This window comes from Leuresthes tenuis, unplaced genomic scaffold (assembly GCF_036924035.1).
Source record: "Leuresthes tenuis unplaced genomic scaffold, fLeuTen1.0.hap1 SCAF_17, whole genome shotgun sequence".
NCBI lineage: Eukaryota > Metazoa > Chordata > Actinopteri > Atheriniformes > Atherinopsidae > Leuresthes > Leuresthes tenuis.
In genome coordinates this window covers 2,897,957-2,913,218 of record NW_027325371.1, presented here as the reverse complement: position 1 = coordinate 2,913,218, position 15,262 = coordinate 2,897,957, and the positions used below count along the sequence as shown (strand labels likewise).

General features: G+C 42.5%; 1 protein-coding gene across 1 annotated transcript in view; it reads left to right on the top strand.

The window, feature by feature from the left end:
• rab40c (RAB40c, member RAS oncogene family) overlaps positions 1 to 13,627 on the top strand; it is a 28,981-nt gene extending 15,354 nt beyond the window's left edge. The window contains exons 3-6 of the mRNA XM_072368934.1: positions 597 to 657; positions 739 to 816; positions 7,974 to 8,196; positions 10,335 to 13,627. Of these exons, the coding sequence (XP_072225035.1) occupies positions 597 to 657; positions 739 to 816; positions 7,974 to 8,196; positions 10,335 to 10,609 (637 nt within the window). The 3' untranslated portion in view covers positions 10,610 to 13,627. The remainder of the gene's footprint in view (positions 1 to 596; positions 658 to 738; positions 817 to 7,973; positions 8,197 to 10,334) is intronic.
• The last annotated feature ends 1,635 nt before the right edge of the window (positions 13,628 to 15,262 follow it).

Here is a 15,262-nt window from a genome sequence, read left to right as displayed (position 1 = left end):
TTCACAGTCTTTAGCTAACTCTGCTGGAACATTAGCCTCAGATATAGTTTATCCACTGGGCTCTTATATCCTCTGAGGCTGCTGCTGGATGGAAGATGCATGCTCCTCAGTGCAGCTGACAGCAGAACATTTCCACCAGAAGCTGGCTTCATCCGTCCAGCAGGGTGGATGTGAGTGGGCGGGGCTTAGCAGAGGGGGCGGAGCCAACTTAAGGACTCAGAACGGCTCGTTAAATGAGGAACTTTCAAACAAAGGGGAACTAAATAAAGACCAGGGTTGTGTTTTTGGGGAGTTTTACACCTGCTGGAGACTTCAGACGCCCTGATATCTGCTCCCAGGACCAGGAAGAAGGGATTTTACACAATATGTCACCTTTGATTAACACTTTAAACATGTAAAGTTTGTCTTAATGTTATATTTTTAAGCAGAACTGCAGATTTCATCCTCCTTTAACATAAAATTAGCTACAATACGCCCACTTTGACCTCACCTTTTGATGATATTTCACCTTAAAGCTTTTATCAGCAGATACAGATGTGACACAGATGTTTTTGTGCATTCCTGATCTCTGTGTTCACCTTTGCTGCTCTCCACAGGGACACCTCGGGTCAGGGGAGGTTCTGCACCATCTTTCGCTCTTATTCCCGTGGCGCTCAGGTGAGAAACAGACAGCTGAAGGGATGAAACCCGTTGCTACCTGCACGCCTCTGTCTTCATCTTGTGGTCGTTTCTCCTCAGGGGATCCTGCTGGTGTATGACATCACCAACCGGTGGTCGTTTGACGGCATCGACAGGTGGATCAGAGAGATCGATGAGGTGAGGGTGATGATTGCTGCGCCCAAATCGTTGATCAGATGAACCTGACTGGACTCTGTATCAGCTGAATCCACCTTCCTCTTACTTTTTAGTCTAAATGTGAACTTCTTAAAGGGGAATTAAACCTAAACCTTATTTCTGGCATGAAATACGTTCATCTACTCACCGAGAACAGTTTGGCGAAAGTCCTTCGGAAGATATTTAGATTCCTCGAGATCCATATAACGGAGTGAACGGGGCTTAGAGGATGCAGCCTCTAAATAAGGCATCATCTGTCTTTATTTCACCAATACTTTAAGAAGAATGAATGAATGAACGTGTGCTATAGCTCTGTTAGCTCATAGCTGCTGTTATGTGGCTACTTGCAGCTATAGGAGAGCTAACGGAGGGATTTCTACACAGGCACTCTACTGGGACCACTTCATCCACACGCCCCCCTGCAGCACAGTTTATTCACTCCGTGCTCTGTGACAGTCGGCTAACTTCACACAGAGTTTGCTGCTGATAGTTTTGTGCAACATGGCAGGATATTTATCAGATTTTGACGACTTTGAGTAAGATTGATGTTCTTACCGGAGTGAATAAACTGTGCTGCAGGGGGGCGTGTGGATGAAGTGGTCCCAGTAGAGTGCCTGTGTAGAAATCCCTCCGTTAGCTCTCCTATAGCTGCAAGTAGCCACATAACAGCAGCTATGAGCTAACAGAGCTATAGCACACGTTCATTCATTCATTCTTCTTAAAGTATTGGTGAAATAAAGACAGATAATGCCTTGGATAATGCAGGGGGGGTGTGGATGAAGTGGTCCCAGTAGAGTGCCTGTGTAGAAATCCCTCCGTTCCCCTTTAAGAGGTTCCTGTTTATTTAAACCAGTAACGCACCTGTTGGAGCTCCGGGGTACAGTGTAAAGGTAAAAAGAGACGACCCTCCATCGGGTCTTCTGTGGTAGATTGAACCCAAACGACTCCAAAATCAGCTGTTAACCCGCTTCTTTCTTCAGTTTGTTTTAAATGTGATAAACTGTGTTTCTGGCTGATTTAACAGCCTGCTAAAGGCAGAGCTTTGTTTGGGTTTGGAGCTTTCAGCAACTTTTATTTCGTGTTTTAGCTTCTTCGAGTTCCTGCAGACATCTAGAATTCTGTGTAATTAATAATGATTTATTAATGAGATGCTTAATTAAAAGCTGCAGTGGTTGAATAATGCAGTTAAGATGGAAAACACAAGTTTCTTGGGTAAAGATTTCAGTTTGGAGCGTTAAACCTGCAGGTTTAATCTCTGAAAAGTGTCTTTTTGCCCTATTTTCCGTGCTGCTGCTTCATATCTTTAGATAAAATAAATAAAAACTGTCTGAAGTGAAGCGGCCCGAGGCGGTAAATCACAGCCGGTGTTGGAGCTCGTGTCCTTCCTGCTGATTTGGAAACAAAGAGGATGTCCTCTCTGAGTGTGTGTGAGTGGTATTTTTGGCCTGTGGAATGTTTGCTCCACTTTGGCCTTTCCTGCTCCACCTCCACAGAAGTGGCACCTCTTTAACAAGAGGAATAAAGTGAAGTTGGAGGTCTGAGAAATCTGTTGATGATTAAGGATCATCGCTTTGAGAGGAAGCTGCACCTCTTACCTTGTTTTTATAATAATTATCCTTGTTTTTATAATAATTATCAGATTATCTGCCTGATTTATCTCGTTAAATGAAATCAAACAGAAGCAGACAAGTGGGGTTTTAGTTGCTGTGTTTTACCAATTCTGTCATTTTTCAGCTTTTTGTTACCGTGGTGACAAATTGTGAAGGTTTTGAGTCGTAAACCTTTGTTGTTTTAACTTGTTTTTTATGTCCTCGTACACTTAGTGTTTCTGACTGCTCGCCTGAGTTGCTTCCTAACATGAAAAAATAGATTTTAAACCTCAAAGAGTTTAATTTCCTGGTTACTTTAAGGTTAAATCGGTCCTCCACTGAAGACTCCTTCTGTTTTCATGTGCTGATCGGTTCTTTCCTCAGTCGATGCGCCTTTAATTCTTTATGTTTGAAAATGGATCAAAATAAACCTCATGGCTTCTCTTGGATTCAGGAAGGAATAAACTGAGGCTCTGAGTCTGAATTTCGATCTTGATTTTGACTTCCTGCGATTAAACGGATCCTCCGATATTTAAAAGACGCGCTCCTCTCGTGCAACACGAGGCGAAAGCAAATCAAGCGCTCCCTGCTGACCACCTGCCTGCATCAGCCAATCACAGCTGTTCGTGAGGACGGATCTACAGGAGCAGAGCGTGGAGACAGAAGCCAAAGAGCTAACCAGGAACAGATCATCTGCAGAGTTACTGAAGCGCCTGAAAACAAACGGTCCGATGGTTGTTAACGTGAACGGTCCAACGTGCTGCAGCGGCGGGCGGCTATGACATCATCGCAGTAGGCGAGTGTGTAGAAAGCCCTCTATAAGCCCCCCGATAGCAACAATAACAACAACACAGCAGCTATGAGCTAACAGAGCTATGAGCTAACAGCAGCTATGAGCTAACAGAGCTATAGCACACGTTCATTCATTCATTCTTCTTAAAGTATTGGTGAAATAAAGACAGATAATGCCTTATTTAGAGGCTGCATCCTCTAAGCCCCGTTCACTCCGTTATATGGATCTCCAGTTATCTAAATATCTTCCGAAGGACGCCGACTTTCACCAAACTGTTCTCAGTGAGCAGATGAACATATTTCATGCCAGAAATAAGGTCCAGGTTTAAAAATACCGGAGTTCTCCTTTAAGCAAAGCGTGTTCGGTATGTCTTGGAAAGCATGATTCGTACAGACTGAGCTCGTTGCCTGGAGCAAGTTCAACATTTCCGGTGTATATTTTAGTTTATTTAAGGCTAAACAATCACAAAAGCTCGCCTCAACCCTATGAGCCATCCCAGGTTTTCTTAGAGCCCATTGGTGTGAACTTGGCCCTGGATGACCAATCACAATCGTGGATCTAGGGCTGTATGTTTCTCATCGTTTTAGGTGATTAGTATCAGGACTTGTTGTTCTCCAGAAATAAGGTCCAGGTTTAAGAATACCGGAGTTCCCCTTTAAGGTGAACGGTCCAACGTCAACCAGCACCGACTCTGGTATTAACCTGGTAAACATAGCGTGGCACAGACAAAGTTCGGCTGTTTAAGCCGTTATTTAAGCCTACTTGTGAAATGGCTTTAGTTGCATCTAAAGATTTGTTCCAGTTAGAATTACACATTGAGACAAGAACACTCCGAATATCCAGATGTGCAGCTGCCTGCTCTGCCCATATGGAGGCGACTCGCCATCTGTGGCGACCCTGAATCAGTAGTTGTACCATTTACCGCCGCCTGTTATGTGTTCGTAGTGGTTAAAAATGACATTTAAAGCATTAGAATTTGAGGTTATTGTATAAAAGTGAAAACTTGAAGTGAGAAATATGTTCTAAACAGTTTAACTGAATGAACTGATCATGGCAGCAGTTTCAGGATCAATACTGATTCATCTGTGCAAGTAATGGAGGAACTTTTTAGATATTTTACTATAAATAAGTGTGAAAGACTTGCACTGGTTCCAACAGCCAAAGTGTTTTAGTAAATTAGGAAAAATGTCCCTAAAATGAAAGCTTTTGATGCAGAAAACGGTGCTGATGTTTGTTTATAGGCTGAGTTTAAGCAACTGGCTGCTAAAAGTTGCCAAATTACTGTTTTTCTGACTGAAAATGAAGATTTAAAGTAAAGTAAAGTGAGTGTCATTTTCCTCACATCTCTACAACGTGAGCAGACCCATCGAGCCGAATGTTCACGGGGAAAAAAGCCGGGCTGGAATGAACCGTAACGATCAGTTGATAAAGATAGATAATCAATGAGACAACAGCTGGTGTGGATCCACCCACAGCTTTCACAGAGTGGTCACATTTCAGTGAAATATTGATTCTGAGCTTCCTGAAATCTCATGGATTCATTCAGACGTGTCGGCCTCAGTGACACGGTACTAACCGTGTGATTGGACAGCAAACTTCTTACATGCATCATTTCATGCTACATTTCAGCACACTTCAATCCATGCTGAAGGTTATTGATCAGTCCGTGCTGTAAAGAGCTCTCATTGGCTTCTTCCTCTTCAGGGTTTCATTATTCTCACAGTGATTAAGGCAGTTGTTCTTTCACTTCACCCGGAGACACTCTGTATGTTTACAGGCACAGATTAAGATCTTACTCTGAATAAGACGCTGCCACGCAGCCTTAAAGGTCACACTGTGTTCGGAGTAAATAATAATCCATTAAAGCTGCGTAGTTCATTCTGATTTAATTAGGTCATGTTGACATGAATGTCTTAGTTGCACCATTTCATTCTACCAGAGATGTCACCAAATTTGTGACACATGGATGTTCCTATGCACACCATGAATGCCCTACTGCTTCACTTTGGAACGAATCGGAACTCAGAATTTCCAATTTCTGCTTATTAACTTGCGTTGAAGCGTTTGCCTCCATAATTCATATATAACTCCATATCCCTTAATAAAGAATCCATCCATCCACCCACCAAACTAATAAATGAACGACCTATGTACCAGACAGCCTACCTACCAACGGAAATACCGGTCAACCAACCTACCTATTGACCAAAAAAAAAAACGAGTAGGAAGTACCTACCTACCGAACAAAATAATCACCTACTTACCACACAATCTGTCTACCGACCGAACAACCTACCTACAAATTAACTACCTACAAATTAACTACCTACCTAGTGAACGAATAAATGAACTATCTACCTTACAAACGAATGAATTAACTACCTACCTACCGAACAACCTACCCACCTACCTAGTGAATGAATTAACTACCTACTTAGCGAACAAACAAATGAACTACCTACCTTACAAATGAACAAATGAACCACCTACCTTACAAACGAACAAATGAACTACCTACCTTACAAACGAACAAATGAACCACCTACCTTACAAACGAACAAATGAACTACCTACCTTACAAATGAACAAATGAACTACCTACCTTACAAATGAACAAATGAACCACCTACCTTACAAACGAACAAATGAACTACCTACCTTACAAATGAACAAATGAACTACCTACCTTACAAACGAATAAATGAACTACCTACCTTACAAACGAATAAATGAGCTATCTACCTTACAAATGAACAAATGAACTACCTACCTTACAAACGAACAAATGAACTACCTACCTTACAAACGAACAAATGAACTACCTACCTTACAAACGAACAAATGAACTACCTACCTTACAAACGAATAAATGAACTACCTACCTTACAAACGAATAAATGAGCTATCTACCTTACAAATGAACAAATGAACTACCTACCTTACAAACGAATAAATGAACTATCTACCTACCGAACAACCTACCCACCTACCTAATGAACTAATGAACTACCTACTTAGCGAATGAACAAATGAACTACCTACCTTACAAACGAATAAATGAACTATCTACCTTACAAATGAACAAATGAACTACCTACCTTACAAACGAACAAATGAACTACCTACCTTACAAATGAACAAATGAACTACCTACCTTACAAATGAACAAATGAACTACCTACCTTACAAATGAACAAATGAACTACCTACCTTACAAACGAACAAATGAACTACCTACCTTACAAACGAACAAATGAACTACCTACCTTACAAACGAACAAATGAACTACCTACCTTACAAACGAATAAATGAACTACCTACCTTACAAACGAATAAATGAGCTATCTACCTTACAAATGAACAAATGAACTACCTACCTTACAAACGAATAAATGAACTATCTACCTACCGAACAACCTACCCACCTACCTAATGAACAAATGAACTACCTACCTTACAAACGAATAAATGAACTACCTACCTTACAAACGAATAAATGAGCTATCTACCTTACAAATGAACAAATGAACTACCTACCTTACAAACGAATAAATGAACTATCTACCTACCGAACAACCTACCCACCTACCTAATGAACTAATGAACTACCTACTTAGCGAATGAACAAATTAACTACCTACCTTACAAACGAATAAATGAACTATCTACCTTACAAATGAACAAATGAACTACCTACCTTACAAACGAACAAATGAACTACCTACCTTACAAACGAATAAATGAACTATCTACCTTACAAATGAACAAATGAACTACCTACCTTACAAATGAACAAATGAACTACCTACCTTACAAATGAACAAATGAACTATCTACCTACCGAACAACCTACCCACCTACCTAATGAACGAATGAACTACCAAACAAAAATCCTTTCATTTGTTATTCTGGATTAAATAAAACATCGAACAAAGTTCTCTGAAAGAAATTTCAGCTCATTTATTTATAAAGTGAAATGAAGCCACGTTTTTCCACGTTGTACCTCCGAGGTCATTGAACGCATCGTAAGTTTAACGTGTTTCAGCCAGCAGCAACATTTTCAGGAAACGTCGTTATTATTAAAAGCAAAAAGCCTTTATTGTAAGGACAAAGTTTTACTCTAAAATGTTCTTATTTCATGTTTCCAGTTTCTTCAGAAGCTGACGAAAAAAGATTTTAGGTGCTTTATTAAAAACAGGACGGCTGCAGAAAAAAGCAAACAAACCAGAGTAAAGTGCGGATGTCTGAAAGAGGTTAATGACTCGTTTCCATTGATCAGAGCAACGTTGGAGTCAAATAACTGAAGTAATGAAGTGAGATGCTGCAGCTGCCTTCAGGGGTTTGTTCGTCTCAGTTACTCATCTGTGTAGAAAAGCAGCAAATAGTGTTGTAGACGGAACCGCTACAGATTCAGATGTTTGCCATCAACCTTAAGCTGCTTTTAGGAAAGTACTAACCTTTAGTTGTTAAAAGTCTGGGGTCCAAAGTGAGGAGGAAACTCCACGGAGAGGCTGATGACTGGTCGGGAGGAGTGAAGGAGGACCGAGGTCATGTTTGAGCCAGTTTATGGGTTCAGATGGCGCCGCCTCCAGCTTGTTGAATGTTTAAAGTCTCAGACTCCGTCCCTAAAATCTTTCATTCGACTTACAGATGATTGATCAAATTAAAAGTCTTGATTGTGGGTGTTTTACCAGCTGAATGTTGAAGCTCTCAGCGGCGGGTTGATCGGTCCTCTGATGGTTTTTTCCCTTCCCAGCATGCCCCTGGCGTGCCTCGGATCCTCGTGGGTAACCGCCTCCACCTGGCCTTCAAGCGGCAGGTTCCCACCGAGCAGGCGAGGGCGTACGCCGAGAAGAACGGCATGACCTTCTTCGAAGTCAGCCCCCTGTGCAACTTCAACGTCATCGAGTCGTTTACGGAGCTGTCGCGCATCGTGCTGATGAGGCACGGCATGGAGAAGTTCTGGAGGCCCAACAGAGGTGGGTGAACGGGGAACCGGAGGTAGCCTGAAGTCTGCGGCCCAATTCATGGATGATTAGCTCTAATTAACTCATTCTCTCAGTCTCTGGTGGGCAAATACAGGTAAAAGTATCGGGAAATGGCGTCCTCTGAGGTGTTGTGAACAGACTCGGGTTCTGATACGTTCTGATTATTTAGATTCACGAATATTCGAGTAATCGGATCGGGGAAAAACTAGCTAGCTTTTCCTTATGGCCACAGTAAGGGCTGGAAAAATGTATTTTTCTAAAAACATTTCTTGTTCTGATATTGATAACAGTGCTCCAGAACCATAGTGTTAAAAAGTGTTAAAAATATCCAGATCAGACCCAGTTTTATACTCAAACATTTATCAAAAATGCCTCGTTACACCAATACTGGGAGCAAAAACTGAGTTTCTTTAAAATGTTCAAGCGAAGTCAGAAAAACAGCCAAAAAAAACACTGTAGATCCACCGCTGTAGAGTTTATTCAGGAAAAAGGAATTGAACCCGAGTCCGTTCTGGAAAAAGACTTTCTGGTTAAAACCTGCCTCTAAAATAAAAAGAATCACCTCTCTTCTGCCCAGCAACAACAGGTCACACACAATACTTCTCCCCTATTGGTTCTCAGATTCCTTTGTTTCCGAGGTAACGGTTCACGTGTGTTCTCAGGCCGGATCAAACCGGTTCCAACCTGTTCCAGGTAGTTCTAAACTGTCCTCAAACTAGTTTTTCACCATTGTTTTTTGGGCCAAAGCCTGCCTTAGTTCTTATGTGTTAGGATGTAGTTTGATTATGGATGTGAGTTAGTTCAAAGCAGAGATTCATCTGAATCTGCCATCTTTAATGATGTGAATTATGAATGTGCACAAACAAAGATGGCTCCTTGGCCTTTGTTCTGCTGAGCAGACTGTCTTTGCTAAAGTTTCACATCTGACACTGTAGAGCGTCAAAGATCCACTGCTGTAGAGTTTATTCAGGAAAAAGGAATTGAACCCGAGTCCATTCTGGAAAAAGACTTTATTCACTGACTTTCTGGTTAAAACCTGCCTCTAAAATAAAAAGAATCACCTCTCTTCTGCCCAGCAACAACAGGTCACACACAGTACTTCTCCCCTATTGGTTCTCAGATTCCTTTGTTTCCGAGGTAACGGTTCACGTGTGTTCTCAGGCCGGATCAAACCGGTTCCAACCTGTTCCAGGCAGTTCTAAACTGTCCTCAAACTAGTTTTTCACCATTGTTTTTTGGGCCAAAGCCTGCCTTAGTTCTTATGTGTTAGGATGTAGTTTGATTATGGATGTGAGTTAGTTCAAAGCAGAGCTTCATCTGAATCTGCATGAGCCATCTTTAATGATGTGAATTATAAATGTGAACAAACAAAGATGGCTCCTTGGCCTTTGTTCTGTCTTTGCTAAAGTTTCACATCTGATCTTCAACATCAACAGCTCTATAAAGCCGGCTTGTTGGAATAGAATAATAGAGTCTATTCAGAGTCTATTCAGAGTCTATTCAGAGTCTTTTCAGAGTCTATTCAGAGTCTATTCAGAGTCTATTCAGAGTCTTTTCAGAGTCTATTCAGAGTCTATTCAGAGTCTTTTCAGAGTCTATTCAGAGTCTTTTCAGAGTCTTTTCAGAGTCTTTTCAGAGTCTTTTCAGAGTCTTTTCAGAGTCTTTTCAGAGTCTTTTCAGAGTCTTTTCAGAGTCTTTTCAGAGTCTTTTCAGAGTCTATTCAGAGTCTATTCAGAGTCTTTTCAGAGTCTATTCAGAGTCTTTTCAGAGTCTTTTCAGAGTCTTTTCAGAGTCTATTCAGAGTCTTTTCAGAGTCTATTCAGAGTCTATTCAGAGTCTATTCAGAGTCTATTCAGAGTCTTTTCAGAGTCTTTTCAGAGTCTTTTCAGAGTCTTTTCAGAGTCTATTCAGAGTCTATTCAGAGTCTTTTCAGAGTCTATTCAGAGTCTATTCAGAGTCTTTTCAGAGTCTTTTCAGAGTCTATTCAGAGTCTATTCAGAGTCTTTTCAGAGTCTTTTCAGAGTCTATTCAGAGTCTTTTCAGAGTCTTTCCTGTTTGTCAGACTCCAGGGGGCACGGGTTGCCCCCCCCGTGACCAACCTGAAGCTTTCTTTTTGTTTCCCTCTGCAGTCTTCAGCCTCCAGGACCTCTGCTGCAGAGCCATCGTTTCCTGCACGCCGGTCCACCTCATCGACAAGCTCCCGCTGCCCGTCGCCATCAAGTCGCACCTCAAGTCCTTCTCCATGGCCAACGGCATGAACGCCGTCATGATGCACGGACGCTCGTACTCGCTGGCCAACCCGGCCGGCGGCTCCAAAGGAAACAGCCTGAAGCGCCCCAAGTCCATCCGCCCGCCGCAGAGCCCGCCGCAGAACTGCACACGCAGCAACTGTAAGATCTCCTAACTGAGGCGGGCGGTGTGAGCCGGACGGAGTCCCGGGAAGCGGTGAAAGGTGGGAGCGACAGAGCGTTCACTACATGTACAGACACAAACTCTTTCTGGATATTTAGTTAGCCTCCATGACGCACAGCACCCCGACCTCGCCTCAAACGCCCTTCTTCACTTTTATGTCGCACGGTTTTCTTTCTTCTTCCGTTCCAGCGACCAATAAGCTACGCCTCAGAGCCCGTGGGCCTGCAGCAGCTCGCCATCCTGCGCCTGCATCCTCTTTAAACGAAGCTTCCCTCCTGACCCGCTAACGCCTGACGGACCCGAGCGGATCCACGCCTCAGGTCGCCTGAGTCTCGCCGTTTTCACTCTTTGGTCACGTTAAACGGGAGCGTGAGCCAGTGATGCTCGCTGCCACGCGTTTCATATTTTATTCACTTTATGACTAATTTAACCGAAGCCTTGAAACCAAAACTCAGATAAACTCCAGAGTGTCGAAACTTTTCCTTCAAAGAGGCTTTTAGGTGAGATTTTGAGCTGCGGTTCAGCATCTCGGCGCGTTTAAATAAACAATCGTCAGGGACTATTTTCAGCAGCGGATTAATCATTTGGAATATCACCATGTTTCTCCTTTAAATAGACTCTTCCATCTGCGTTTGGATAAATAAGTGATGTCTTTGACCCAGAAGACAGAATCACAAATTAGATTCCTCCCTCCTCCTCCCTCTCCTTTGTTCTCCAGTGTTTCGGGACTCTGACTCACCTGTGAAAGCTGTGATTCTGCTCCTGAGACCTAAAAATCCCGTCATTAACACAGCGGCTTGGTGGAATATTTTTAACTATTACTGACTTTTAAGCCTCTAAAATATAAGAATGCTGATATTTTTCCACGTAAATCTCCGGGAACATTTAAAGTTTGGATTTAAAGGTGTTTTGTGGAGCATTTTGGGGTCTGCGATGGGTTTTCTCACAGTTTTGTGACGCCTCACAGACCAAAATATCAGTTATTTACTGGGAAGCAGCTGATTCTTTGGCAGCAAATGCAACTAAAACTACTTTTGATTTGAATAAGATTTGAGAATGAAAAGAAAATAGATGATCTGTAGTTTAAAAGGAGCCCCGTGTCTCCAGATGAGGAGATAATTAAGTTTTAATTATGAGGAAGTAATTAATGATCCGCTGCATTCAGGGACAGTGGGACAGACGGCCTTTCCATCGGTCTGTTCGCTCGTGTAGAAACGACTTTGAGCACGTGAACTGATCCGAGTCGCTGCCTTTTAACCGTCTCCCAGGAGACCGAATGCAGCACGGCGGCGTCTTCTTCTTCTTCTCTGCCTCTGATGTGCGCCGCCTCGTTTTAGCCGTCCCATGATTCATAGCTGCTGAATAAAACATGCTGCTTTCATGGCTCTCTGGAGGGCTTCATCTTCGTCTCTCCTCAGCGTGTTCAGCTTCGTTTTGGGTGTTAGATTCTGGTCCGGTTTGTGAACACTGAGCTGTTGTAGCTTCCCTCGCTGATCCTGAGTCAGATAAGCTCAGCATTACGAGTGTTTTCTACCACAGGTCTTCTTTGTGAGCCCTCCTGTGACTCATTTAAAGTCTTTAAGAAGCCGGGACACGCTAAATTATCCATGAATTTACTTTAAAATCTAAATTTTACACCTAATTATGTTTTCTTGTACTTTTATAGATCTCACAAGCCGATCTGGGAGATTTGTGATGTCGACTTTGTGTTAAATAGACGACCTCAACAACATTTAAACACCCTCAGAAGTCATTTTACTTTGTTTTTAGCTGAGTTAACCTTTTAAAGCATTTCAAACATTCAGGACCACAAAAAATCTGGTTCCCAGAAAACGTAGAAATTCAAAATGTGCCAGAAAAGTGTCAGAAACCTGTTTTTATAGACAGATAGATAGATAGATAGATAGATAGATAGATAGATAGATGGAGTTCTTTCACATCATTTCAGTCTTATAAACGATCCTCCTGGACTTCTTTGGAGCTCCTGATGTATAAAACGACTCTAAAACACGAGATTCTGGTTCAGGATCTTAACTTTGAACTGGATCGAGCGACTCTTTCTGTTTCTGTTGGACAGCTGAGTCTCTGAGTCTGAAGTCGAGCCGACTCTGCTGATCTGGAACCCGCTAACACCTGAGCTATGGACCAACCAAGCGTAGTGGGCGCCATTTTTAAAACCCCAGAGCCAGAGTGCCGTCGGTCTTCCAAATCCGAAAAAAACCGGGCTTCGACTTGTACGTGAAGTGGTGCTGCAGAGGAGGAAGATGAGCTCATTTCCTGCGGTTTCACCCGTTTATAAATGCATCGGCTTTTATAAAACCAATAAATGAAACCAAACTTCCCGTCTTTGCGCAGCATCCATCACTGGCTCATGAAACGCTCTCCGATTAAAGTAAATCTGAGCAATAAGCAGCCGGAAACCTGCCGGCCAACGCGTGAACCTCACTTTCTCTGTGTTCCTTTAAAAAGACGATGTCGATTCTTGTCCTGAAGGTGAGGTTTTTTGCTCCAGCTGCTGCGGTTGCTATGGAGACGAGCAGGTGTAACAGCACCCGATTATCACGTGGTAAACAGGAGCTGCAGAAACACTAAATCTGATGCTTAAAGCGGCAGAGGAAAGGAAGGGAAGGTTTATTTTCTCTTATTTAAACACCGGTGTAACGACCCTCCATCCGACCGCTTCCTCCATGTTTCGGTGTTTCGTTGTAGAGTTTGTGTCTCACCTGAGCCAAGTTTTAGAAAATGAGACGTGTTGCAGAGGATTGTGGGAGGTCTGGACTCAGGGCTGCCCTCCGATGACGCCCGTTGTGTTGAAAAATGTTTGTTTTAAGTAAAACACTATTCCTGTTTTCTCCTTTTGGCTGAAGCTGCTGAGTGTGAGTGTGAGAGTGTCTGAGATGATGAAACTGAAACACCAAGCTGAACGTTGCTCTGTTTTTTTAAATTATTGATTGTACAGTTCAACTCGACGTGTATGAAGAGACTTTTTCACAATAAACTCTTGAATGTTGCTGTGTCCAGATGTTATTTGATGCTATTTAATGTGTCCAGATGTTATTTGATGCTACAAACACACATCAGAGGAAATATGAACCTGTTTCACTGACTTTGTTTGAGTAGGGCGCCACCTGCTGGAAGCGCCCGAGCAAACGCAGGCGGGAAGAATCCAGATTTATTAGTTTTTTAGAGTTTAAAGACGAGATTTAAATACAAAGTAAAAGCTTAAACTGTGCTGAAGGGTTAAAAAAACTGGATTTATGACAAAATACTCAATTATGTCGATTTTAGAGGAATTTATATGTTTAATTTGTTTGCTTTTTTAACACAAAATAAACATGAATAATAAAATAATAAGAATAATGATGATAATAAAGGTCATAAATAAATTAAGGTGGAGGTGACAGCCGTGTCACCTGCTCCATTGTACATCCATCCATCCCAGCAGGAAGATACCCAAGTAAGGAAGGTGGGTACTGGCCCCAAAACTGGACCCCAAACTGGACCCCAAACTGGACCCAAACACTGGAGACTGGAGTCTTTCCACATGAAGAATGCCTACGAGTTCCCAAAGCCGCGTCTCAAACTTAGGGACCCTAGAATACATCTCTTAGCAATCATCAAACAAGGGTCAAAGCAATACGTTTGTTCTGATCCAGGTTTTCAGAGTGTTGGAGTGACCCAACAAAGCAGTTTCAGGGTCCGGTGTCACTCTGACATTAAAGACAGATGGAAACCACTGAGAGTATCTTCCACTGCATGACATCCATTACACTGAAGAGAGATGAGCAAAGATTTTGCTCAATCAAGTCTGAGAATAATTTAATCTGTGGATCACCTAGTGCTGGATCAGTTGAAGCCTGGCGTTAATCGAGCAAGACTTAAAGGGGAACTCCGGTATTTTTAAACCTTATTTCTGGCATGAAATACGTTCATCTGCTCACCGAGAACAGTTTGGTGAAAGTCGGCGTCCTTCAGAAGATATTTAGATAACTGGAGATCCATATAATGGAGTGAACGGGGCTTAGAGGATGCAGCCTCTAAATAAGGCATTATCTGTCTTTATTTCACCAATACTTTAAGAAGAATGAATGAATGAACGTGTGCTATAGCTCTGTTAGCTCATAGCTGCTGTTATGTGGCTACTTGCGGCTATAGGAGAGCTAACGGAGGGATTTCTACACAGGCACTCTACTGGGACCACTGTACAGGCTGCATCGTCTAAAGGAAGAAATAAATCAGTAAATAAACCATGAGGAGTTATTTCTCAGATGCTTCCATTTCCCTGCTCTGAAGTTCAGGCTCTGAGAGTTGGAACTGATCCTCTTTGTGGCTCAGTTCCTTCAGTCCAGCGTTGAACTGGACCAAGTTGTTAAAACAGTGGGATGAAAAGTGTTTGCTGCACATTCACAGTCTTTAGCTAACTCTGCTGGAACATTAGCCTCAGATATAGTTTATCCACTGGGCTCTTATATCCTCTGAGGCTGCTGCTGGATGGAAGATGCATGCTCCTCAGTGCAGCTGACAGCAGAATATTTCCACCAGAAGCTGGCTTCATCCGCCCAGCAGGGTGGATGTGAGTGGGCGGGGCTTAGCAGAGGAGGCGGAGCCAACTTAAGGAATGAAAATCAGAACGGCTCGTTAAATG